General features: G+C 47.4%; 2 protein-coding genes across 11 annotated transcripts in view; one reads left to right on the top strand and one right to left on the bottom strand.

The window, feature by feature from the left end:
• CAPG (capping actin protein, gelsolin like) overlaps positions 1–4,875 on the top strand; it is a 49,888-nt gene extending 45,013 nt beyond the window's left edge. For 4 of the 5 annotated variants that reach the window (XM_053586815.1, XM_053586812.1, XM_053586813.1 and 1 more), the window contains exons 6-10: positions 366–515; positions 860–952; positions 1,436–1,568; positions 3,247–3,335; positions 4,689–4,875. In XM_053586815.1, the coding sequence (XP_053442790.1) occupies positions 366–515; positions 860–952; positions 1,436–1,568; positions 3,247–3,335; positions 4,689–4,754 (531 nt within the window). In that variant the 3' untranslated portion in view covers positions 4,755–4,875. The remainder of the gene's footprint in view (positions 1–365; positions 516–859; positions 953–1,435; positions 1,569–3,246; positions 3,336–4,688) is intronic. The other variant, XM_053586816.1, reaches the window with a different exon arrangement.
• A 2,388-nt stretch (positions 4,876–7,263) lies between these two features.
• The window catches only part of ELMOD3 (ELMO domain containing 3), a 35,092-nt gene continuing 15,271 nt past the window's right edge, over positions 7,264–27,084 (bottom strand). For all 6 annotated transcript variants that reach the window (XM_053586810.1, XM_053586809.1, XM_053586807.1 and 3 more), the window contains 4 exons: positions 22,097–22,227; positions 10,638–10,714; positions 10,205–10,332; positions 7,264–9,189 (listed from right to left, as the gene is read on the bottom strand). In XM_053586810.1, the coding sequence (XP_053442785.1) occupies positions 8,987–9,189; positions 10,205–10,332; positions 10,638–10,714; positions 22,097–22,227 (539 nt within the window). In that variant the 3' untranslated portion in view covers positions 7,264–8,986. The remainder of the gene's footprint in view (positions 9,190–10,204; positions 10,333–10,637; positions 10,715–22,096; positions 22,228–27,084) is intronic.

Raw genomic sequence — 27,084 nt, 5'->3', positions numbered from 1 at the left:
TTATTTTGTGCCTAAATACTTGCCGGGCTCTGTTTTAGCAGTGAACAAAGCCAAACAAAATCATCATGCCCCAATGAAGCTTATTTCTAGTCAGGGAGATAGGCTCTAAACAAAAGACATTTAAATATAAGGGGATGTGTGTTGTGGAGAGAAATAAAACAGGTGGCAGGTGGGCAGAGAGATACTTTTGTAGAGTGCTGTCATTGCCATTCTCAGAGAGCTCTCTGCGGTGTGACCGGCCTTCCTAATTGTTCTGCCTCAGGGAACAGTTTTCAGAGAGGAGAGAACTAGGGGCCCATCCCCTGAGCAGAGGCAGGTAGGTGGCAGGCAGCTGACTCTGACCTGCCCCCCCTGCTCCCCTTCAGAACATCTTTGCCTGGTGTGGTGGAAAGTCCAACATCCTGGAGCGCAACAAGGCGAGGGACCTGGCGCTGGCCATCCGGGACAGTGAGCGACAGGGCAAGGCCCAGGTGGAGATTGTCACTGATGGGGAAGAGCCTGCCGAAATGATCCAGGTTGGACGACATTAGAGTGGGCAGTTGGGAGACTGCTTGGAAGTAGCCGAGAGAGCCAATGATGAGTTGGGGGCATGAGGGTGGCTGGTGGAGGGTAGCAGGGAGAGCCAGGGCATTTCCCAGGGCTATGCCTAGCTCACAGGGTGCCCCCTCTGGGTAGGTGGTGTCCTCAGGGCTGAACAGCCCAGCTGGTGGGGCAGGCAGGACCCAGCCCTCACTCATCTCTGCTGGATGCTCTAGTGCAGGACAGTTTGCCTCACCAGAGGTGGTGGCACTGGGTGTGATGGGCTGGGGAGTTCTCAGGCAGGGACACCTATAAACTTGGCCTGCTCTGGCATTTACAGGTCCTAGGCCCCAAGCCTGCTCTGAAGGAGGGCAATCCTGAGGAAGACCTCACAGCTGACCAGACAAATGCCCAGGCCGCAGCTCTGTATAAGGTAGGCACCCCAGGTCTGTCCTGGGCCCAGGTGGAGGATGGTAGGAGCCTGCCCAGCATAGCTGGGGGCATGAAGAGCTGAAGGGAAGGAGAAGGCAGTGGGAAGGTTGGGCCAGAACCAGTGAAGTTTACGCAGGGCTTAGAGGAGAGGAGGATGGGAAGTGGGCGGATGGCAAGCCCCCAGGGAGGAGACAAATGTCACTTCACCACCAGCCCATTCCTTTGAAGCTTTGACGCCAATGCTGAACTTTCCTTTTTTAGATTGTATGCCCTTATAATTTGGAGTCCACTTAATTTCTAAATGGACTCAGAGCCTCTGTGCTGTTGGGACTGAGGGTGCTGGGAAGGGGGATGGTCTGCCTCAGATTTGCTTTTCAGGGTCTGGACAGTGGGCAGGGGGCAGAGTAGGAGGGAACTAGAGAGGTGGTCCTGGGCTGTGGTCTGTGGGAGGCATGTGAGATCCAGTACTGCCCTTCCTCTCCAGGTATCTGATGCCACCGGACAGATGAACCTCACCAAGGTGGCCGACTCTAGCCCTTTTGCCCTCGAGCTGCTGATACCCGATGACTGTTTCGTGCTGGACAATGGGCTCTGTGGCAAGATCTACATCTGGAAGGGTATGTATGGTTCTTCCACACCAGCCTGAGATGTTTGCAGCTGCTCTGGCCCCTCACTGCTGGGCTCAGCCTGCCCCATGCTTACAAAAGATGGCCTCAGAGAACATGCATGCTCCAGGTGGGGTTGGGGGGGGGGGGTTCTTTGCTCTTCTCATTCCCTAAGTTCTAGCCTATGGCTCTGAACAGCCAGAAAAATCTCAGAATCCTGCCAAGACCGGTTTGAACAGATTGCTAGGCCTCAACCTCATGAGATTCTAGGTTATTAGGTTTGGGGTGAATCCAAGAACATGCATTTCTAACAAGCTTCTGAGGGATGCCTAAACTGTTGGTTCTAGGGACCACACTTTGAGAACCACTGTCTAGACCATTCCTAGGCCTCCAAAGCTGTTGGGACCCCTGATCTTGGGCTTCTGCCATGAGGTGTGATAAAGATAACTTTCAGATAAATTAAATATCACTTTATGCAGTGGGTGGTAAACTTGTAGAACTTGTTTTTCCAAAAGATTTTATCTTCTTGAATAGAAACACTGTTGTGCAAAAGCCTATTTAGCTTGGTTTGACTATTTGCAAAGGAAACAAACTTGCTCTGAGTTTCTGTAGGATCTTTACAGAAATACCATTTGCTCAATAAATAGTTGTGGGGTCAAGTCAACCAAGGCCAAGAAGTTGCTAGCCCCCAGATTGGTCAGGAAGACAGAGTGTCCCTGGATAGCAGCTACCAGGCAATTCATATGATGGGCTCCTAAACTCAGGAGGGAGGTGGAGAGGCACGGAACAGGTTGCACCAGCAGGTCTCTAAGGGGTAGAGTGGGAAGAGAGCCAGGTGCTGCTGGGACTGCCTTTTCCTGCCTGTTGGAGCCAAGGCTAAGCAGAGAGGGGTTCCCAGAGATCCCCAGAAGTGGATACAACCCCAACCAAACAAACATGGAAAGAAATGGGAAACTTGGGGGCCAGGAAGAGAAGTATCTCATGGGTAGGGGGGCAGCTGATGCTGTACACGACACTACAATACAGCATATTAATTTTGGATGCATCACAGCTCATAGGATTTTTATAGTCTGGAGAGACAGCCAACCACCCATTGCAGCATTGTTTCTTTGGAAAAATGCCTGGAACTGGAGCCTAGGTTGTGCTCACTGGACTGCCTGTACAAGTGAATGGATTATGTGGGATCTTCATTTTTATAAGTGCTTTGTTAGTGTAACCATTTGGCCAGCGTAGGCTTACTGGCATTATGGGAGTTAAGTTCACCTCCATAATAAATTGCATCCTTTGTCCTATTTCGTTAAAAAAAAAAAAAAATAAAGGCTTGGTATCAGTATAATTATACACTGAAGAGGCGAGGGGTTCTGGCGGGAAGGGGGGCCCCCTGTGCTCAAGAGTTTGATACTAAAGAAAACACCCATTTCTCTCCCTGAAATGTCACTGGGGCCTCTGTCAGAGAAGGTTTTGGTGATCAGACCCAGACAGAGAGTTTTCATCTAGCTTGGTGCTGCCAGTTTGGAAAAAGTCTTAAGGGGCTGACTTCTACCTCCAAAGAGTCCCTCACCATTCTTGGGACCTCTTGGTACATTTATTTTTAAAATTGCCAGCTACTCTGTGGGCCCCCTTAACTTCCCTCAAGAAAAATGGAATGGGGGCCTCTGCACTTTTTAAAACTTTCCCTCCTATGATCCAGGACGAAAAGCAAATGAGAAGGAGCGGCAGGCAGCCCTCCAAGTGGCCGAGGGCTTCATCTCCCGCATGCAGTACGCCCCAAACACTCAGGTGAGGAGACATCCATGCCCCTGACCTTCTTCTTGGGCTCTTTCTGTGGCCTCCCATTCCTCAGACTGGCCAATGAGGGTAGAAGAGCCGTGAGCCCTGTCAGGAACAATCAGGCCTTTCTCTCAGATCCATCTAGCAGAAAAGCCCTTCTCAATTTTCAGAATTTAAAGATGCATACATACTATTTTGAGAAGATACTGAGCAGCACTCCCCTGGGTGCCCAAAGAACTAGACAGCTGTGCTCCTCCTCTGGGCCATCATCTTTGGTTGGTGCCACCCCTGGCTCCAGCTTCGTAGCAAGTCATTATAGCCGGGGACCTATAATCTTAACACTCTGGGAGGCCAAGGCAGGTGGTGCACTTGAGCTCAGGAGTTTGAGACGAGCCTAAACAAGAGTGAGACCCCATCTCTATTACAAATAAAAAACTAGGGTGGCTCCTGTGGCTCAAGGAGTAAGGCGCCAGTCCCATATACCGGAGGTGGTGGGTTCAAACTTGGCTCCAGCCAAACACTATAAAAATAAAAAACTATTCTTCTTAGCAAATTATCTCAGGAGTGGAAGAAAAAGTATCCAATGTACTCAGCTCTACTATGAAGCTAAATTATAGCTTTCACATGAAGGCTATAACCCAACTATAGCACAAGACTATGGGGAAAGGGCCAAGGAAGGGGAAGGGAGGGGGGAGGTTTTGGTGGAGGGAGGGTAATGGGTGGGGCCACATCTACGGTGCATCTTAGAATGGGTACAGGCGAAATTTACTAAATGCAGAATACAAATGCCTACATACAGTAACTAAGAAAATGCCACGAAGGCTACGTTGAACATTTGATGAGAATATTTCAGATTGTATATGAAACCCGCACATTGTACCCCTTGATTGCACTAATGTACACAGCTATGATTTAACAATAAAAATAAATTGGAAAAAAAAAAAAACTAGCTGGGCATTATGATCCCAGCTACTCAGGAGACTGAGGCAAGAGATCTCTTGAACCCAGGAGTTTGAGGTTGCTGTGAGCTATGACACCACAGCACTTTGACCTGGGAAAACAGAGATCCTGTCTCAAATAAAATAAATAAATAAATAAATAAAATAAAATAAAAGTAATTCTGAGGGGAGCTGACAAAGCTCAGCTGTAACTCAACTATAATTGGTGGCATCTATCCAACTGCACGCACATCCTTGAAGCAATTCTCTGTAATCTCACTGGTCTCTTGGCCCATCTGTAGAAGCACCCCTGGTCCAAATGTACATGGATTCAGGCTGGGTGCCCTACCCATCTCCCTGACTCTGGTTCTCTGTCCTTCTTGGCCATCTTGTAAACCAGGCTACTCCTCCGCTGTCCTTGCAGGTGGAGATTCTGCCCCAGGGACATGAGAGTCCCATCTTCAAGCAATTCTTCAAGGACTGGAAATGAGGGTGGGCGTCTCCCTGCTTGCTACTCCCCCAACCCGCCTCCTGCTTTTTCCTCCTCTAGCTGCCTGGGCATTGCTGAGGAACCCCTGTGGATGTTCAATAAAGGAGACAAGTGCTTTCCCCAGCCCTCCCTGGGCTGATGCTCAATATCCCACCTATTCACTGGGTTCATCCTATGCTGGGGGCTGAATAGGACACAGATGACAATTCCACAGTCTCCTAGAGCTGCTTTGCATGACTGAGGAGTCCCAGAAGGGCTGGCAGGTAACTGTTGTGAACCCAGTAGGGAGGCGGCACAGTGCCAGGCCTCAGGATCACTTTCTTCCCAGCTCAGTTCAGTCTCACATTCCTAGCTGGGAGAAGGTTGTGGGAAGGCTTGGGATGCAGCTATGCCTAAGCAGAGTTTCATCAAATGCCCTAATAAACCACTGCAAGGCAGCAGCTTCAAATGACAGATCATTGCTGAGTAAGAGGATGACCTTTCATGACTATACAGAGTGTGGCCTGTCACTTCACAGATGCATTGCGTTGTGTGTTTGGCTGACGATTCCAAGGCCAATGCGGGAGAAATGCCGGGCTAGTGTGGGGAGTCTTGTTCTCACTCTGCACCTGTTTGATCCTAGACAAGCTGCTTTTCCTTGTGTAGACCTAAGCTCATTCACTTATGTAATATGGTGGTGAAATATCAGAGGCGAGAGAGCTAAATAGCAGGGAGAATGCAGTAGCCAAGAAGTCTCAGCCTGGAGACCATGACCTGGGGGGCCAAGAGAAGGGATGAGCCTGTGTAGGCCTGAGCCAGAGGCTGGGAGGGGCCTGTGTACATTAGGAGCCCACATGCAGCTGCCCTGCCTGATTCACCCTTGCCCTTGGGTTCTATGGGCTACGTGGTTACTGTGCACTGGAACCTGGACTCTTCTATCACAAACAAAAACAGAAATTCTGATCAAGTTCATCTTGCTGATTTTGTGCCAAGAAGCATAGAGAAATCAGATCCCCCGTGGCTCTGCCTGTCTTCCCCTTCCACATGAATTTCCCAGCCTCTCCCTGACAGTCTACATGAAGAACAGGTACCAGGATGGTTTTTAAAAGGGGAGAGAGGGCTGGGGGCAGAGGCTCACGCCTGTAATCTTAGTACTCTGGGAGGCCATGGCAGGTGGAATGCTTGAGCTCAGGAGTTTGAGACAAGCCTGAGCAAGAATGAGACCCCATCTCTATTAGCTGGGCATTGTGCTGGGTTCTTAAGAGTCCCAGGTACTCAGGAAGCTGAGGCAGGAGAATCGCTTGAGCCCATTTGAGGTTGCTGTGAGCTATGACACCATGGTATTCTAGACTGGGGCAATAGAGTGAGACTCTATCTCAAAAATAAATAAATAAATAGACAAATAAATGAGAAAGTAAAGGCTGCACTAAGTCAGTGGTTCTGACAACATTTTTAGAGTTATGGAATATTTTAAGTCTCTCATGAAAGGCCTAGGCTCGGCTAGGTGTGATGGCTTACTCCTGTAATCCCAGCACTTTGAGGGGCAGAGGTGGAAGGATTGCTTGAGGCTACCAGCCTGGACAATATAGTGAGACTGTCTTTAGAAAACAATTTTTAAAAAATTAGCTGGAGGGCCAGACAGGGTGGCTCAGAGGCAAAGGTGGATGGATTGCCTGAGTTCACTCATGGATTTGAGACAAGCCTTAGTAAGAGCAAGACCCCATCTCTCTCTCTTTTTTTTTATAGACAGTCTCACTTTGTCACCCTCAGTAGAGTGTCGTGGTGTCACAGCTCACAGCAACCTCCAGCTCTTGGGCTTAGGTGATTCTCTTGCCTCAGCCTAGGCAAGAGTCCTCAGCCTAGAAGCTGGGACTACAGGCACCCACCACAATGCCCGGCTATTTTTTTGTTGTAGTTTGGCCGGGGCTGGATTCGAACCCGCCACCCTCGGTATATGGAGCCTGTGCCCTACTCACTGAGCCACAGGTGCTGCCCAACCCCATGTCTAAAAACTAGCTGGGTGTTGTGGTGGGCACCAGTAGTCCCAGCTACTTCGGAGGCTGAGGCAAGAGAATCGCTTGAGCCCAAGAGTTTGAGGTTGCTGTAAGCTATGATGCCATGGCACTCTACCAAGGGCGACAAAAAAAAAAAAAAGAAAATTAAACCAAGTATGTACTTACAGCCCTAGCTACTTGGGAGCCTGAGGCTGTCTCAAAAAAAAAAAAAAAAAAAATTAAATCAGGGTGGTGCCTGTGGCTCAAAGGAGTAGGGTGCCAGCCCCATATGCTGGAGGTGGCGGGTTCGAACCCAGCCCCGACCAAAAACTGCAAAAAAAAAAGTTAAACCAGGTATGTACTTATAGTCCTAGCTACTTGGGAGGCTGAGGCAAGAGGATCACTTGAGGCCAGGAATTTGATGTTAGTTGAAACTGTGAGATATGATCATGTCACTAAACTCCAACCCAGGCAGCAGAACAAGACTCTATCTCAACAGGAAAAAAAAAGGCCCAAGTCTTCTTCCAAGACAAATATACACATTACAATCTTTGTATTTACCTTCAGAGAACTCAGACACCCCCTATGTCAGTCCATCAACAGAACTGCAACTTAAAAATACCTAGATTATGTTATTGCTACATACCAAGGTGTGAAATTGTGAGCACTCTGTCATCTGCAGAGCATTACATTGGCTCCCCATGTGGACTGGTCTCTGGGTGTGCTGGGGGCTGAGTACCTGCAGTCAGTCTGGAGAATTATCCGCACAGTCCCAGAGTGGGTAGAAAGGAGGGAGAGAAGAACCTGACACTCCAAAGTGGAGGCTCAGCTGTGTTCTATGTGTTCTCCCCCACCATGCCTGGTAACCTCCCTGCCATCTCTGCTGGTCAGCTGAGGACCAGGAGGGAGAAAGTAACAGGAATAAAGATTAGTTCAGGTCAGGCAGTGATGACACAAGGCAAACGGCAGGGTTTGGTACCAGCCCCACCCTTGAGGCATCCTGCTAACCACAGTCCGGGAGCTCCCTTCCATGCCTGGGTGGCTATCTGTTGTCTACTCTGTGACGCACCCCCTTCCCCCAGTGGGTCAGAAATGGACAGGCCTGCGGCGGATAGACTATGTTCTATATCTGTACTTAGGGAGTCCAGAGGACCGAAAGCGGCACAGTGAGTTCTTGCCTGCCTCCTACTCCCCAGCTCAGGAACCCTGGCCTAGAGGCCTTTTTGAGAAGAGAACAAGAGTGCCAGCTTCCCCAGAAGGAGACCAGTTGAGATGTGGAGACCAGTCAGTCTCAACAAGTGCCAGGGTTATCTCATCCTCTGGTTAGAGCTCACAAGTGTAACCAAGGTGAGGATGGGCACAGGCAGCCTTGTCTCTCCTGAGCTCATGATTAGGATGGAACACCCCCCACACCCACACACTGGGCCTTCTCCTGCTGGTGAGCCTGGCTCTAACCAGGCTCCAGAACAACAGGGCCACAGGAAGGTGCCAAGACTTGTCTTGGAAGAAAACACTTGAGACCATAAACTAGAACAATTCTTTTAAGTCAAAAACTGCTGGTATGTGCAATTCTTCCTGCCTGCTGCCAGGCCAGGGATGCACACAGCCTCTACAAGTGGAGTCCCAGCTTGTGGGAGGCAGCCATGGGACATGCCTAGCCAAATGCCCATTTCTAGATGGTAAGCAATGGAGAGGAGGGTGGGGTAAGTGAAGGCCCTGACACTGCCTGGTGGGTGGGGGAAAGGAATCCCTCCCTGCAACTGAGGTCTCAGGCAGCATGGTCTAGGTTATGCTGCCCCAAGTCAGCTGCTGCCACTGCTGTCGCCTTCTAGTCCTAACCACAGACACCTGGCCCCTATGCCCTGCTGCCTTGGAGTCAGAATTCTGGCTGCCTGTACCTCAGCATCTCCTTCCCACATGGGCATGTGAGCTGTCCCACATCATTATCCATTCATTCCCATTCAGATAACTGGGAAGTCAACCCTGGAGACTGCACTCAGCTGAGAGTAAGGCAAGATTTTTCTTGCTCTGGAGACAGGTCCGTAGGTGTGAGTCAAGCCTACCTACACCAATGACTCATACCAGTGAGGTGAGGACACTTAGCCTTCTCCAACCAGACCCAGAAGCAGTAGGATTCTTGCATCCCGCTGCTGAGACAGAAAGGGGCATGGTGCAGCCAGCGTGCCCCTGACACGGTTTGCTGTGCACCTTTGTAAGTCCAGCTGGTGCAGCCCATCCCTTAAGTCAGTCTCTGGGCGGTCAGATCAGCCATGTGCTTTCGGATGAGTGAGGTTGCAGGTCACAGACACCTGTAAAGGTGAGGTCCTTGGAATAAGGGGCTTGTGGCCCATAGTACTTCTGTGCTCCCAACAAGGAGGTCTGTCCCTTTGACACTCCAGCCAAGTAGGTCTCCAGGGTTTTAAGCAGCCGCTGTGGGCTCTTCTTGGCTAACATTTCCAAGTCTGGAACAGAGAGGATTGGGGAAAGAAGGCTTGAGGAGGCTTAGATGGCAGAATCATCAGGGCCTCAAGCTTAGCAGCTCTAGGGAGCATGCCATCCCTATTCTACAGAGAGAAAGGTGATGGAGTATTCTAACATGGAAAGATCCCCAGAGTGGAGGCCGAGGAAGGAGATATAACTACATATGCTACCTGGTCCAGGATAACTGCTGACCCAGGTTCCAATTTTGGAATCAGAAAATATGCCCAAGACATATAAGACCTGAAAGGGAGGCTGGGCATGGTGACTCATGCCTCTAATCCTAGCACTCTGGGAGGCTGAGACGCGATTGCTTGAGCTCATGAATTCAAGACCAGCCTGAACAAAAGCAAGACCCCCTCTCTACTAAAAATAGAAAAATTGAGGCAAGAGGATGTCTTGAGCCCGAGTTGGAGGTTGCTGTGAGCTATGACACACTCTACCCAGGGCGACAGCTTGAGACTCTGTCTCAAAAACAAAACAAAACAAAATAAAACAAAAAACCACCTGAAAGGGAGGAAAGGTGGGGTGGTGCCCATAGCTCAGTGGACAGGGCACCAGCCACATACACTGAGGCTGGCAGGTTCGAACCTGGCCAGGGCCAGCTAAAAAAAACAATGACAACTGAAACAAACAGAAAATAGACAGGTATTGTGGTGGACTCCTGTAGTCCCAGCTACTTGGGAGGCTGAGACAAAAAAATTGCTTAAGCCCCAGAGTTTGAGGTTGCTATGAGCTGTGACGCCATGGCACTCTACCTGGGGTGACAGCTTGAGGCTCTGTCTCAAAAAAAAGAGAGAGAGGAGAGGTGGCAGAGAAAGGAGATTAGCAGGCTCTAGAGGGTAGGCTTAGGAAGACCTGGGCAATCTGGGATTTGAGAGAATATGGATGAAGGTGGGGGAAACTACACCCAAAACCAGTCTTACGGCCACCCTAGGGTTTCTGGACCTGGCACACTGGTATGCAGGATGCTTGGCCTCCCAGGAAGGAAGAGCACACCTTTGAGGACAAAGCCCGAGTCAGAGATGGTCTTCTGCTCTGTCCTCCAGACGTGTGCGAGGTGGAGGAAAGTGGCTGCATAGAAGCTGTTCACTACCGGGATGACCTTCTGCTGGCGATTACACTCCCTACGGGACAAAGGAGGTGATCTGCTTAGCGAATGACCAGGGCTGACACCTGGGTTCTCTCCTGCCCTCCCTTCCCATTCCACCAGGGAAGCCAGCTCAAAGCCAGGATGCCCCCGCCATTCCCCATGCAGCCTTGCATCTGCAGTCAGGGGTGGAGAGATGTGCAGGGGAGGCAGGAGTGTGGGGACTTTGCCCAGGCCCTCTAGGAGTCAGCAGGGGAGGAGCAGTGCTGTGGAGAACGAGGCAGGAGTGAGAACCGGCCAGGCTCTGCTGGGTCACTGATCAGCTAGCAGCTAGGGACTTACCTAGACAGACACTCCTCTCTCAAGGCCTGGATGGCAATTCGGGTGATGTTCACCGACATCAAACAGAAAGGGAATTGCTGGAATGAAGGGGCACCTGGTCAGTGGCAAAGCCAGTTCTCACCTTGTATGTTTTCTTTGTCATCAGCAGCGAAGGCAATCAGCCTTAGAGGCAGCAGCCAATATTAATTTATCCTAATTTTCCAGTAATCTTCCCATAGTGCAGATGAGGAACTAAGGTTCAGTGACCTTCAGTAACTTTCCTAGAGCGTGGAAACCAGGAAGCCAAATGAGGTTCTTGGCTCTGAGGCTGGTGTGCACCACCCCTGCGCTGCTCCTCCAGCCTCCTCATCCCAACACACTGGCTCTCCTGGGCCTTCCCTGGACCCACTGCCAAGCTGCAATGGTGGCACCCCTCACCCCGGGGGCTAGGAGTGAGGCTCACTTTTCTGATTCTATAGGTTCTTGACGTCTCCTCTGTCTTCTTGAGGCTACTGGCTCCCTTGCTATTCAGGGCACCTCATCCAAAAACGGAGAAGATGCAAGAAAGTGGACGGTCAACTCTGACCTAGACACACCCACCTTTCCACACCCTGTCTAAGAACTGGCCGTGCAGGTCCAGCTCCCCAGAGGCGGTCGCTGAGTGCTGTGGGGCTGCTTCACCAGGACAGACCCAGAATCCTCTGCAGGGTCCACATTAGCATTAGGAGGGGCAAGTTCTTCCTTTTCTTTAACAACAATGAAACCAAGCAAGCATAATTTCTAAATGGAAAGGGGCTTTTTACAGGGAATTTGCAGACATGACATGTTATTTTCCCCACTGCACACACACAAAGACATCCATGGATAGGAACACGTAGACCAATGCTTTCCTTAGCACAGAATAAGAGCCCCCCCAAAAGTCTATTTATCCTACCTGCTTTCCACAAGAGGAAAAATATACAGTGTATTATAGCACAGAACTGCACTGTCAGGATGGCAGACACTAGCTCCACGTAGCTATTTAAATTTTATTTATTTATTTATTAGAGACAGGGCCTCACTCTGTCATCTATGCTGGAGCACAGGACTGCAATCACTGCTCACAGTAAAACCTCAAACTCCTGGGCTGAAGTGATCCTCTTATGTCAGCTTCCTGAGTAGCTCAGACTACAGGCACCAAGCCCAGCTGATACGTCTACTTTTTGTAGAGATGAGGTCTCACTATGTTCCCCAGGCTAGTCTTGAATTCTTAGCCTCCTATGGTCCTTTCATCTTAGTCTCCGGAAGTGCAGCTGTTACAGGCATGGGCCGCTGTGCCAGGCCTATTTAACTTTCAGTGAATTAAAAAATACATAAAATTTAAAATTCACCTGTTTGGTAGCACCAGCCACATTTCAAACCTCTGTAGTCACATGAGCTCAGTAGCTACTGAATTGGACAGAACATTCCATCACCAAGGAAAGTTACACTGAACAGAGCAACTCCAGAAGGTCTTGTGGCTCTGTGAGATTTTTCTCAGGGTCTTCCAAGGATGCCAGATATAGGCCTGGCTACCCGTTAGCTGTGTGCCCTTGAAAAGGCCACTCACCTCTGTAAGATTCAGCCTTCCCATCTCTCAAAATCAGAAAGGAAACAAACTGAGTACTGTACAGAAGACAGTTATTGTGGCAGGTCTGAGACCACCCTCCTCAGAAAGTTCTGCTTACAAGGTTGGCCCATGGCTAGCATCTGAGAACGTGGATGTTGAGATGATTCCCACCATCCTAACTGATAGGATGGCTGACTGGTTCATGATGAACACCTGCTTTCCTTCTGTGCCTCTGGAATTATGGTAAGTGCTAGGTAGAGGGTGCCTACATGACCAGCCCCCAGTGAAAACCCTGGGTGTGGAGAGCTTACCCAATTGGCAACATTTTACACAACTTGACATACAACTTGACACTGGAGAAATGAAGTGTGTCCTGTGTGATTCCACTGGGAGACCAGTGCCTGGTTCCTGTGCACCTTTTTCCCATGCACTGCTCCCTTTGCTAATCTTGCTTCTGCAGCACTATATCAGAGCTATAAGTATAACCGTATGTCAAGTCCTGTGAGCCCTCTGAGTGTGACATCATACCTGGGAGTAGTCTTGGGAACCAGGCATTAGTGCCATGCTGGTGGAGTCAAGTCACTTATCATTACAAAAACTTTTTTTTTTTTTTTTTTTTTTGGCCGGGGCTGGGCTTGAACCCGCCACCTCCGGCATATGGGACCGCCGCCCTACACGTTGAGCCACAGGCGCCGCCCAATCATTACAAAAACTTTGAGAGAGAGATTTTTTTTTTTTTTTTTGAGACAGCATTTCACTTTTAGGGCCGTGATGTCACAGCACACAGCAACCTCAAACTCTTGGGCTTAAGCGATTCTCCTGCCTCAGCCTCCCAAGTTGCTGGGACTACAGGTGCCTGCCACAATGCCGGCTTTTTTTTGGCTGTAATTGTCATTGTTGTTTGGCAGCCCTGGGCTGGGTTTGAACCTGCCAGCTATGGTGTATGTGGCTGGCGCCCTAGCCACTGAGGTACAGGGGCCGAGCCTGAGAGGTAAGATTTTATTGTCAACAGTTTACATTTTATTCCACTACCCATCTCACACAGAGCCGTGAGCATTAAGATCACATAAGCAAAATACTAGGCACAGCGACTATTCATCATCATAATGTACGTATCAACATGGTTAGCAGAAGTCAGCAGCAATGCATTTACACACCTTCAAGTAGAAATCAGTATTGCCTATTTAATTACCACATATGCTTGTGTAATATCAAGATGTGATATTGACTTCATATCTAAAAATAGATATGGAAAGAAGAATACGATAGTAACAGAATTAACACAGTACCTAAACCTAGTATTCACTTACTCTAATGATGTCCACTAATACAAAGCAGTGGAAAACTGGGCCAGTGCAGTAGCTCACACCTGTAATCCCAACACTCTGGAAAGCTGAGATGAGAGGATTGCTTGACCCAGGAGTGTGAGATTGCGGTGAGCGATGATACCATAGTGCTCTAGCTTAAGCATCAGAGTGAGACTGCCTGTAATTCTAGAACTATGGGAGGCCGAGGAGGGTGGATTGCTTGAGCTTATGAGTTCAAGACCAGCCTGAGCAAAAGCAAGACCTTGTCTCTACTAAAAATAGAAAAACTAAGGCAAGAAGATCACTTGAGCCCGAGTCGAAGGTTGCTGTGAGCTATGATGCCATGCACTCTACCCAGGGCAACAGCTTGAGACTCTGTCTCAAAAAAAAAAAAAGCAGCAGAAACTGGATTCTAGATCTAAAAGTCTCCTTTTTATCAGTACTTCCCTTGGACTTAAAAGCATTGCTTTGAGCTCAAATACTGCACTGAGGCTATGTTTAGGGAACTGATTAAAAGAAAGCAAAGGATGGCGGCGCCTGTGGCTCAGTCGGTAAGGCGCCGGCCCCATATACCGAGGGTGGCAGGTTCAAACCCGGTCTTGGCTGAACTGCAACCAAAAAATAGCTGGGCGTTGTGGCAGGCGCCTGTAGTTCCAGCTACTCGGGAGGCTGAGGCAGGAGAATTGCTTAAGCCCAGGAGTTGGAGGTTACTGTGAGCTGTGTGATGCCATGGTACTCTACCGAGGGCCATAAAGTGAGACTCTGTCTCTACAAAAAAAAAAAAGAAATCAGAGCTGGATGTTTTTGTGCTTCCATTTAAAATCCCATTTTTCCTCATGCTCACATTTGGGCTTAAACCCCTTTGAATGCTGAACCAGAAGGAGCATCTTTCACAGCTGGGGCTGGCCTGGCCCCGCCCCTAAAGATTCAGGCCCTGAAGCTCCTGGGAGGGGCCTGGGCATATGAACTCCAACCCCTAGGTGCCTCAGAAGTGTTCCACCGGCTGGGAATCACTACTGTGCAGAGCCTATGGCCAGGCCAGCTGTCAGGAGACATGGGCCCCAGACCCCACTACCCACTTACAAGCCTCAGTTTTGTGCGGAACACTTTGCCTGTCTTATCTACGCATTCCTCTGCTGGTAGAGGAGACTGAAAGGCTCGCCTCTGCCCCACCTCTACCACAGGACTGTGGTGTGGATGGAGTAAAGTGACGGGTGCACACTGCTTGGAAAGCTATATAAATTGCTGTCCATGAGTGAACTTTATTATCAAGTGCTCCCTTGCCCACCAGTAACAAGCCCAACACTCCCTACCTGTCTCCGTGAGCCTGCTGCAGCCCAAGCCACAACACTGGGCTGGATGGCAGTCTGGGAGTCCCCAGACATTTACAGTTTTTGGCTAATTCCCCTTAGAATAGTGGTTCTCAATCTTCCTAATGCTGCGGCCCTTTAAAACAGTTCAACCCACAGGTTGAGAACTGCTGCCTTAGTAGGATATTCCATGGGCACTTGAAACCTCAGCTCTCTCCTTAGGACAGAATGGGACACCTGCTGGCAGGGCCGTGCTCCTAAGATGTCCTTCTGACCACATAGGCTGCCTCCAGGAAAACTCTGTGTTTTCAAGGTGCATGAGAGCTGGTGGTCGAGTTTCATTTTCAAACACTAGTAAGTACTTCCAGTTCAGGCTCAGCGCCTAGGGTGCCAGCCATATACACCGGAGCTGGTGGGTTCAAATCCAGCTCAGGCCTGCCAAACAACAATGACAACTACAACCAAATAATAGATGGGTGTTGTGGCGGGCGTCTGTAGTCTCAGCTATTTGGGAGGCTGAGACACGAGAATCGCCCAAGAGTTTGAGGTTGCTGTGAGCTGTGATGCCACAGCACTCTACTACCCAGGGCTACATAGTGAGACTCTATCTCAAAAAAAAAAAAAAAAAAAAGTACTTCCAGTTCAAGCAAGTATGATGTAATATAAAGCTGGAAGGACCCTTAGGATTATTTAGTCCTAGCCCCTCGTTTCAGCTCAGAAGAGCAAATTGAGGCCCAGAGAAGTTAAGTGACTTAAGTTACAGCTACTAATACAACAGATTGAACTAGAATGCAGCAGCTTCCCAACACCACAGCAGCCTTCTTATTTTATGGTATTAAGCTGTTATTCATCCTTTTTTAGAAAAAATTATTTTATTGAGGTAATAACCTTTAACATGAGCTCTACCCTCTTAATTTTTTTTTAAGTCTTACTCTGTTGCCCAGGGGCAATGGTGTCAGCCTAGCTAACAGCAACCTCAAACTCCTGGGTTCAAGTGATCTTCCTGCCTTAGCCTCCCAAGTAGCTAGGACTACAAGCACCTACCACCATCTCTGGCTAATTTTTCTGTTTTTATTTTTATATTTTTTGAGACAAAATCTTTCTTTGTCACCCTTGGTACAGTGCTATTGCATCATAGCTCACAGCAACCTCAAACTCTTGGGCTCAAGTGATTCTCTTGCCTCAACCTCCAAGCAGCTCGGACTATAAGCGCCTGCCACAACACCAGGCTATTTTTAGAGATGAGGTCTTGCTCTGGCTCAATCTGGTCTTGAACTCATGAGCTCAGGCAATCCACCCACCTCAGCCTCTCAGAGTGCTAGGATTATAGACATACACTCTTAAATTTTTAAGTGGATAATACATTATTGTTAATTATACTGGTATTGCTTTGTATTGTCTGACATACATATTATAAAGTAAATAAATGTCCCTGATAAATTCCACCAAGGCCGGAAGGTCATGGCATAATAAACAGACTGGGGGTGAGGTGTGGTGGCTCATGCCTGTAATCCCAGCATTTTAGGAGGGCTGAGGTAGGAGGATCGCTTGAGGACAAGACTTCAAAAGAAGCCTGGGCCATACAGCAAGACCCTGCCTCTACCAAAAATTTTATAATTACCTGGGCATGATGTGCACAACTCTAGCACTAGCTACTTGGGAGGCTGAGGTGGGAGGATCAGTTGAGCCTGGGAATTCAAGGCTCCAGTGAGGTAAGATGTGGCCACTGTACTCTTCTTACCTCACTGCAGCCTTTGTGACTGATTAAGAGCCCACCTCAAAAACAAAAACACAAACAAAAATAAAAATAAACATAAAAATAATAAAACCCCAGCTGGGCTCAGTGGCTCACACTTGTAATCCTAGCACTTTGGGAGGCCCAGGTGGGAAGATCACTTGGGCTCAAGAGTTTGATACCAGCCTGAGCAAAGTAAGACCCTGTCTCTACTAAAAAGAGAAAAATTAGCTGGGCGTGGTGGCACACACCTGTAGTCCCAGCTATTTGGAAGGTTGAGGCAGGAGGATCACCTGAGCCTAGGAGTTGCAGGTTGCTGTGAGCTAAGTTGAGACCATGGCACTCTAGCCCAGGTGACAGAGTGAGACTCTGTCTCAAACAAACAAAAAACAACATCAACAACAAAAAACCCTCAAAACAAAACCAAAACCAAAACAAAAACCATAAGACATCTGTTTACTTATGGAAATTAAAAGTAATTCACTAGAACACTCACTGAGCGCCTCATGTATCTGGCACTTTACATAGTTTATTTGACCTCTTTAAGGTTAGAAGTATTTTGTTGTGTTATAATGAAAGCAGCTCAGATTCTGAGAATTAAGTAATTTGGCAAGCAATATAGTTTTTGCAAGAGTGGTTTTAGCAGCTCACCTGCCTGGCTCCAACCCTCTACGATAAAATGATCTGATTAAAATACTCCAGGTTTGGCCTTGCAGCCACCCATTCTCCGGCTCTTCTCTCTCAGGCAGCCCCAAGCATACCCACTTTCCTGCTCTCTATGAAGTGCTACTGGGGTGCTGGGGCTGGGCTGCTCACCAGTGAAGACCTCCTCCTATCAAAGTCAAGGGTGAACTAGTGACACGTATATATATTCTGAGTCCTGTCCATTCAGAGAGCCTAGAAGCAGTGAAGACATGCAGTGCTTTGATGTTGGTTGCTAAGCACTATTATCCAGTTACAGAAACAAGAGCTCCTTAGGGAAGTGGTTGATTCTAAGGCTGAAAATCATACAGGGATAATACAAGGTGAGCCTAGTGCACCTTTGAATGCTCAGAAAAAAAATTTTTTTTTTTGAGACAGAGTCTCACTTTGTCGCCCTTGGTAGAGTGCCATGGCATCACAGCTCACAGCAACCTCAAACTCTTGGGCTTAAGCGATTCTCTTGCCTCAGCCTCCCGAGTAGCTGGGACTACAGGTGCCCACCGCAATGCCCAGCTATTTTTAGAGATGGGGTCTCGCTCTGGGCTCAGGCTGGTCTTAAACTTGTGAGCTCAGATGATCCACCCGCCTTGGGTTCCCAAAGTGCTAGGATTACAGGCATGAGCCACCTCGCCCAGCCTAGAATGCCCAGAAATTTTAAAAGTGCTCAGAAAAAAAAGGATAAGGGCACATTGAAAGGGCACAAGTACCAACCTAGGAGAGCTCTTAAAATTGCCAAATTAGAAATAATTTGAACAACATAAATATAGTGTTGGTTATAACCCATGAGAAAGTATATAGTATATATCCATGAGTCCACACTAATATAAAAGTAACTAAATAAATTAATGGGAGAGGAGAAATGATTTATTTTTACAGAAGCATTCCAATTAATAAATGTAGAAGGAAGGAAGAAGTAGAAAATCACCATTAGAACACCACCGACCAGATCCACCAACGGATGCTGAAGTTGATGGGTAAAAGGTATAGTCTCAAGGTATCTCCCCCAAGACAGTTATTGATTACAAGGGGAAACCCCTAATTTTACAATGGAGAAACCAGGAAGACACCACCTTCACCAAGTGACCAAAGGTAGCATCATTAGGAGTAAGACACAGGGACAGCACATGCCCCTCATACGAGGCGTGGAGAAGGGTATGCCACTTCCATGGTGCTCTTGCCAGTCTAATCTTGGAAAAACATTAGACAAAGCCAAATTGAGGGATATTTTACAAAATAACTGACCAGCTTTTTCCATATGTGTCAAGGTCATGAAAGATGGAGGAGCTGAGCATCTGTTTATGTGCTGAAAGAGACTAAGGACACATGGCAGCTAAATGCAACGTGGGATGTAGGAGTGGGAGAGAACAGCAGTGGGAAACTGATGTAACCTGTATAAAGGCTGTAGGTCAGTTAACAGACCGGTACCAGTTATTAATGTCCTAGTTTTGATAACTGTACTTTGGATATCCAGGATCATTATTAGGGGAAGATGAGTGAAGTGACACATGAGCACTCTCTGCACTACTTTTGCAACTTCTCTGTAAATCCACTTTGTAAGTAATTTGAAAATTATTTCAAAGTGAAGAGTTAAAAACAGTGGACCAGGACATCAGGCAAAGGCTATGCCTCTCTCGGACCATCTGACCCAATAGTTAGGGATGAGGGCTGGGGTCCCAATCACCCATCCCTTCCTTCATTGCAACACTCAGTTCCCTTGCCCCCATATTTATCCTGAATGTATCAGGGCTAATCTCAATTTGTTCTTTGTACCTTTTCATGGTGGTTACTACAAATCCCACCCCCGTACTCCCAGGTCAGGACTGGTTTCCTCCACTCCAAGCCCCATAAAACCGTGGATAAGCCTTAATCTGTGCTCATCTTTCACCTTCCTCACCTCCCAAAACCCTGCCACGGTACCCCTAGCATAGTGATGATGCTCAGTGCGCAATGCCCTTAACATGGTGATAATAATGCTGCTACCAGCAAATATCCCTAGAAATAAATATCCAGCCTATTGTAGGATCTCGTTCTTTGCTGAAGACAGTTTCCCTGTAGTGTGTTCTCTCGTAGCCCTCCTACCACTGGGCTAGCCTGTTGCCGCATTTACACCCTTCTTCTCCTACTCCCTACTGGCCCCTAGCTCTGAGCTTCATGTTATCACATTATACCACCCACTTGCAAATTTTCTGTGCATTTACATAAAAATAAAAACTACCAAAAAATACTATTTTGGTATTTTCCCTTCTAGCCATCACCATATTTTTTGGTCCTTTTTGCAACAAATCTCCTTGAAAAAGTTGTCATCCCTCCCATTCCCATTTTTTTTTTTTTTTGAGACAAAGTCTCACTCAGTCACCCTGGGGTTGAGTGCCATGGTGTCATAGCTAACAGCAACCTTAAACTTTTGGGCTCAAGCGATTCTTTTGCCTCAGCCTCACAAGTAGCTGGGACTACAGGTGCCTGCCACAACGCCTGGCTGTGTTTAGAGACAGGGTCTTGCTCTTGCTCAGGCTGGTCCTTGGCGTCCCAGAGTGGTAGGATTATAATAGGCATAAGCCATTGAGCTGGGCCTCTCATTCCCTCTTGAACTTAATCTAAATCAGGGGTCTTTGTCCTTCATACCCCACTGAGGTCCCCCAGTGAGGAATCTGAGAATTCTCAGATCTAACCCTCCCTCATTAGTCAGTGCCACGTGCCCCACGGGTCATGGCCCACTCCACACACTTTCTTCATTTGTTTCTAGAACTCTAGACTCTGCATACTTTCCTTCCTCCTCATTTCTCCACCTGCTTAATGCTGGAATGACTCAGTCTACACCCATTCTCTTGGCACTCTCAGTCCAGTTTCAGAACTTTAAATAAGATCCACAGCAGTGGTCCTGAGAATCCCCTAGAGGGCTTATTAAAACACAGATTTCTGATTCATGAAATCTGAGGGAAGAGTCCTAGAATTTCCATTTGTAACAAGTTCCAAGGTCATGCAGATACTGATAGCCTAGGGAGAGCATCTTTAGAGCCACTAATGTATATACTAACAATTCCTCAATTTTAATCTCTAACCCAGGCCTTTCTCTCTATACCTGTCTATTGGCATTTCCACTTAGAAGGCTGATAGACCTCTTAAAATACACATTTAAAATGAAATCCAGTGCGGCACCTGTGGCTCAGTCCGTAAGGCGCCGGCCCCATATGCCGAGGGTGGCGGGTTCAAACCCAGCCCCGGCCAAACTGCAACAAAAAAAACAGCCGGGTGTTGTGGCAGGCGCTTGTAGTCGCAGCTACTCGGGAGGCTGAGGCAAGAGAATCGCTTAAGCCCAGGAGTTGGAGGTTGCTGTGAGCTGTGTGATGCCACGGCATTCTACCGAGGGCCATAAAGTGAAACTCTGTCTCTACAAAAAAAAAAAAAAAAATGAAATCCACAACTTGCTCATTCTTTTCCATTTCAGTTGATGGCAACTCTGTATGTATCTTTACAGTTGCTTGGACTGAAAAATCATCATTGATTCCTTTCTTTTTCTTAAACTCATACCAAAACCATTGGAAGAACATGCTTGAGATTCTATATCCAGATCTGACTACTTCACATCACCTCCTTTGAAATTATCCTGGTGCAACCACCATCATGTCTAACTTGGATTATTACAAAAGCCCTTACTGGAAAATTCTTTTTTTTTTTTTTACTGGAAAATTCTTAACCTAGCAGCTGGTAGAATCCATTAGAAAATATAAGTTGGATCATGTTGTTTTGCTGCTCAAAACCCTGCGATGGTTCATTTTACCCAGGGTAATGCCTAAAGTCCTTCTCCTGGCCTGCAGAGCTCTACGCCCCAGCCCACTACCCCATGACTGTCTCTCCTACTGCTCTCCCTGTGTTCCTCCCACTCCAGCTGGCTTCCGGGGGGGGGGGGGGGGGAACGTGCCCATGGCTTTGTTTAAATCTCATCTTCACATAAGAGCCACCCTGACCACCCTATAAAATGTTATTGCCCCTGCCCCTATTTCCTCAACCCCAGCCTACTTGTCCTTTTTCCTTAGCATTATCACCTTCTAACATACTCTATGATTTATTTATGAATCAAGCCTGTTGCCTTGTCATCTCTGCTGGAAAAATCTTTGCTGATTTGTCCACTGATACAACCTAAGCACCAAGAAAAATAACCAGCACCAGGGATGCTAAATAAATGTTTGTTAAGTGAATGAATGAAATCCCAGGTCCCATGGATCTGGGATAGACAAATGGCAGGAAACAGCTTAAATTTATTATCTAAAATGAAGGAATTATCACCTTTTACTACTTGGGAAAACTGTGAAACTCAACCTCAGGAAGTAGGTCTGGACAGAGACCAGGGTATACTGAAAGAAGCCACTTCCAGCTGTTTAGTAAGTCACGGGGTCAGCTGACCCATGGACGTAACTGTTCTCTTCTTAGGCATATGAAGGCTAACTCTCTTCCCTCAAGGTCAAGAGCAACTACTCATCCTGAGCAAGGGATTTTCTCACAGAGAGCAGAGAATTGAAACAGCAACATCGCAGCTGTGCTCAGTGCTTTGGTACATTATTTTATTTCATTTTCCCAGTGAGCTAGCTACAGATCCTGTGATTTCCAATCTGTGATGAAAAACCCAAGGCTCTGAGATGTTAAGGAACTTGTTTGAGACACACAGCTCAGGAGTGGTGCAGCTCAGACTGTAACACAGGCTAGACTGACAGGCGAGCTGATCCCTGGTTTGCCTCAGCTATCCTAAGAGCCCTCACCATGACAGAGATCTCTCTGTGAGGCCCTCCTGGTGGCACAGGTCCTAGCTCCCCAGACCTCATTGCTTCTCACCAAAGCCCCACCTGGATATGGTGGCGAGACAAGCGTAAAATCTCCTGTGCCATCATCAAGGTCTTTGAGTCCATCACCAGGTAGAGCAGATGCAGGAGGGCAAGAAAGCCAGCCCCTCTCAGGTCTGTGGCTGGATTTGCTCCTGTAACAGGAAGGAAACAGGGTGTGACAGTGAGCCATGCTTCAGAAAGTCCCTGCTCCCCTGAGCTTCAAGTGCTCAATGTGGGCAGCCACCTTGACACTGGCCTTTTCCTGGAGCCAGAGGATCATGACAGGTGCAGATCTGCTTCCTGCCACACTGCTAGGAGTGGCTCTAACATGCTGAGCAAAGGCTATGGGACCAAACAGGTGGGGACTCCAGGGCCATGGGGTAGGGCCCTCCCTCCAGGTTTCTTGAAACCTCCAGGTTTTTGTGGCTGTGACCCTCGATAGTCATTTCTCTACACAACAACCAGTGATCTTTTACCAAAAAAGGCTGCACTTCTGGTTCTGGGACAAGACAAAGTAATGCACCTCTCCCCATTTCTCCTACTAAGCACAGCTAAAAGCTCTGAACAATACTATATAAAACACATATAAGAGAACTCTGGGCTCAGCGCCTGTAGCACAGTGGTTACCGCACCAGCCACACATACTGAGGGTGGCGGGTTCAAACCTGGCCTTGGCCTGCTAAACGACAATGACAACAGTAACAAAAAAATAGCTGAGCATTACGGAAGCTGCAGCAAGAGAATTGCTTAAGCCCAAGAGTTGGTTGCTGTGAGCTGTGATGCCATGGCACTCTCTGTCTCATAAGAAAAAAAAAAGAGAACTCTGGGCTGGGTGCACTGGCTCATGCCTATAATCCTACCACTCTGGGAGGCCAAGGTGGGTAGATTGCTTGAGCTCAGGAGTTTGAGATCAGAATTAGCAAGGGCAAAACCCTGTCTGTACTAAAAATAGAAAAACTGGCTAGAGGTTTGGGAGTGGGACACAATAATAAGAGGGACTTTACCTAAGAAATGTAATCACTATAACCTGGTTCTTTGTACCCTCAATGAATACCCAATAATTAAAAAAAAAACAAAAACAAAAAAACTGGCCAGGTGCTATAGTGGTTGCCGGTAATCTCAGCTATTCAGGAAGCTAAGGCAAGAGGATCGCTTGAGTCTAGGAGTTTGGCGTTGCTGTGAACTATGATGATACCACGGCACTCTACCCAGGGTAACAGAGTGAGAGTCTGTCTGTTTGTCTCAAAAAAAAAAAAAAAAAAAAATTGTTTTTTTTTTTGCAGTTTTTGGCTGGGGCTGGGTTTGAACCTACCACCTCCAGCATATGGGGCCAGCGCCCTACTTCACTGAGCCACAGGTGCCACCCTCAAAAAATCCCTCAAAAAATTTTTTTAGAAAAAGAAAACTCTGGCTTGGTGCCTGTGGCTCAAGTGGCTAAGCCTCCAGCCACATACACCCAAGCTTGTGGGTTCGCATCCAGCTCGGGCCCGCCAAACAACGATGGCTGCAACCAAAAAAATTAGCCAGGCGTTGTGGCGGGTGCCTGTAGTCCCAGAGGCAGGAGAATCGCTTGAGCCCAGGAGTTCGAGGTTGCTGTGAGCTGTGATGCCACAGCACTCTACCCAGGGCAACAGCTTGAGGCTCTGTCTCAAAAAAAAAAAAGAAGAAGAAAAAAAAGAAGACTATGAAAGGTGGAGAAAGACGATGGCCTGGGGATCTTGACAGTTGAGAGATGACACTGTGGTCATTTTCCTGGGTTTCTTCTTGACTGATATATCACAACAGGGTGCCAAAAAAGACAGAAACCCAGAAATGCCAATGGGAGCAGACCAAAAAGCCTCCCAAAAAGCTGCTCTCTCTAGCTCAGGGCCAGTAAAAGGGCAGCCTAACAAGGCAAAATGCTTTAGCCAATATCCACCCTACTCTAGCCAAACACCACAGAAAAAGATGTGGTCCCACTCCCACTCTTCCCCAGGAAAAGCCGTGGGGGAGCCTGATTGTAATAAGGGCCCAGGGTAGTGTCAGAGAGGGGCAAGCATGGAGCTCAGACTTTATGCTTCCCAGTAGTAATGAGCACCCTCACCCCTTCTGCAATGTCAGTGGAGGCCACGTAGGAAGACATAAGGCATCCTTGCCCCCAGCCAGTGGTATCACAGCAGGACATGGACTTCCATCCCCACCTTGTAGTAAATAGGCACCATCCCCCACACCCCATGCCTTGCTGGCACAGTATCAGAGGGAACCTGCTAAATAGGTTGTATATAAGATCCAGAGTCTCATAGCAGACTACTGGAAATGTCTAGGATACAGTCAAATATCACTTGTTACAAAAGAACTAGAAAAATCTCAGTGTGCATGAGAAAAGATAACCCACAGACACCAATAATGAGATGACACAGATGTCAAAATTATCTGACAAGGATTTTAAAGCAGCTGTAGTTGACAGAATAATGTTACCCCCCACCAAAGATGTCTGACTTCAAATCCCCAGGACTAATGAGTATGTTATATTGCATGGCAGAGGGGATTACTTCTGCAGGTAGAATTAAGGTAGCAATCAGAAGAAAGGAAGATTATCCTGGATTGTCTGGGTGGGCCCAATGTACTCGGAAGGGTCCTTAAAAGTGGAAGAGGCCCAGGGCGGCACCTGTGGCTCAAGGAGTAGGGCGCTGGCCCCATATACCGAGAGCGGCAGGTTCAAACCTGGCACCGGCCAAAAACTACAAAAAGTGGAAGAGGGGCAGAAGCACAGAGGTAGAGAAAGAGAAGTGAGGATGGAATCCTGGTGAGACAGGTGCTGCTTCTGACTTGAAGACAGAGAAATGAAGATGGCCTCCAGAAGCTGGAAAGGTAAGGAAGTGGATTCTCTCCTACAGCCTTCAAAAAGGAATGTAGCACTGTGGACACCTTGACTTTGCCACAGTGAGACCTGTGTCAGACTTCTGAACTAGGAAACATCAAAATGATAAGTAAATTTGTATTGCTTTAAACTTTTAAATTTGTGGTAATTTGTTATAGGAACAATAGAAAACTACTAAAGCACCTGTTATAAAATGTCTTTGAATAACAATTATGAGCAAATGTACTTTGAAAAAAATGAAAAAACAAAACAACCAGAAAGTCTCAGTAAAGAAATAGCTATAAAGAAAAATCAAATCAGGGCGGTGCCTGTGGCTCAGTGGGTAGGCCACCGGCCCCATATACTGAGGGTGGCAGGTTCAAACCTGGCCCCAGCCAAATTGCAACAATAACAACAAAAAATAGCTGGGCATTGTGGCGGGAGCCTGTAGTTCCGGCTACTTGGGAGGCTGAGGCAAAAGAATCATTTAAGCCCAGGAGTTGGAGGTTGCTGTGAGCTTTGTGACACCACAGCACTCTACTGAGGGCGATAAAATGAGACTCTGTCTCTACCAAAAAAAAGAAAAAAGAAAAGAAAGAAAAACCAAATGGGCTAGGCACCCATAGCTCAGTGAGTAGGGTGCCAGACATATACATCAAAGTGGTGGATTCGAGCCTGGCCCAGGCCTGCCAAATAACAACGACAACTACAACCAAAAAATAGCCAGGCACTGTGGCAGGTACCTGTAGTCCCAGCTATTTGGGAGGCTGAGGCAGGAGAATTGCCTAAGCCCAACAGTTTGAGGTTGCTGTGAGCTGTGATGCCATAGCACTCTACCGAGGGTGACATAATGAGACTCTGTCTCAAAAAAAAAAAAAGAAAAACCAAATGGAAACTTTAGAATTGCAAAGTACAATAACTAAAAACTCATTGGGTAGGGTTAAAAAGAAAATGTAGGCAATAGAGGAAAGAACTTGAAGATGAAACAGCAGAAATTACTCAATCTGGGCAGGGAGTAATCCTAGCACTCTGGGAGGCTGAAACAGGTGGACTGCCTGAGCTCATAGGTTGAAGACCAGCCTGAGCAAAAATGAGACCCCATCTCTACTAAAAATAGAAAAACTGAGGCAAGGGGACTGCTTGAGCTCGAGTTGGAGGTTACTGTGAGCTTTGACGACACAGCACTCTACCCAGGGCAACAGCTTGAGACTCTGTCTCAAATAAAGAGAAAAAAGAAATTACTCAATCTGGGGCTCAAAGGAGTAGGGCGCCAGTCCCATATGCCGGAGGTGGCAGGTTCAAACCCAGCTCTGGCCAAAAACTACAAAAAAAAAAAGAAAAGAAAAAAAATTACTCAATCTGAACCACAGAAGGATAAAAAACTAAAATAAAAATGTACAAAGCCAGGCCAGGTGCAGTGGATTGCCTGACCTCACAGGTTCAAGACCAGCTTGAGCAAGAGTGAGACCCCTGTCTCTAAAAATAGCCAGGCATTGTGGTGGGTGCCTATAGTCCCAGCTACTTGGGAGGCTGAGGCAAGAGAATTGCTTGAGCCCAAGAGTTTGAGGCTGCTGTGAGCTATAACACCATGGCACTCTACTGAGGGAGTTGTTTTTTTTTCTGTCTCAAAAAAAAAAAATATATATATATATGTTTTATATATATGTGTGTGTGTATATATATGTATATATTTATATGTATGTACATATATACAGAGCCTTGGAGATCCTCACTGGGACTCGGGGAGGCTGAGATGGGAGGATCACCTGAGCTCAGGAGTTTGAGACCAGCCTGAGCAAGTCAGATGTTATGGCAGGTGCCTGTAATCCCAGCTACTTAGGAAGCTGAGGCAGGAAGATTACTTTGAACCCAGGAGTTTGAGGTAGCTATGGGCACTCTAGCCTAGGGCAACAGAGTGAGACTCTGTCTCCAAAAACCAAAACAAACAAAACAAAAAAACAAAAAATGCCCAAAGATCTAGCATTTGTATCATCAGAGTCCCACAAGAGAGCAGAAAGTGTGGGGCTAAAGAAAGTATTCAAAGTAATCATGGATGAAAATTTACCAAATTTGACTACAGACATAAACTTACAAATTCAAGAAGCTGAGGTAACCCCAACAAAATAAGCCCAAAGAAATCCACACAATGGGCCAGGTGCAGTGGCACACA

The sequence above is a fragment of the Nycticebus coucang genome, chromosome 4 (genome assembly GCF_027406575.1).
Source record: "Nycticebus coucang isolate mNycCou1 chromosome 4, mNycCou1.pri, whole genome shotgun sequence".
Classification (NCBI taxonomy): Eukaryota; Metazoa; Chordata; class Mammalia; order Primates; family Lorisidae; genus Nycticebus; species Nycticebus coucang.
Note: the sequence above shows the minus strand (reverse complement) of the source record. Positions and strands in the feature narration are given on the sequence as shown.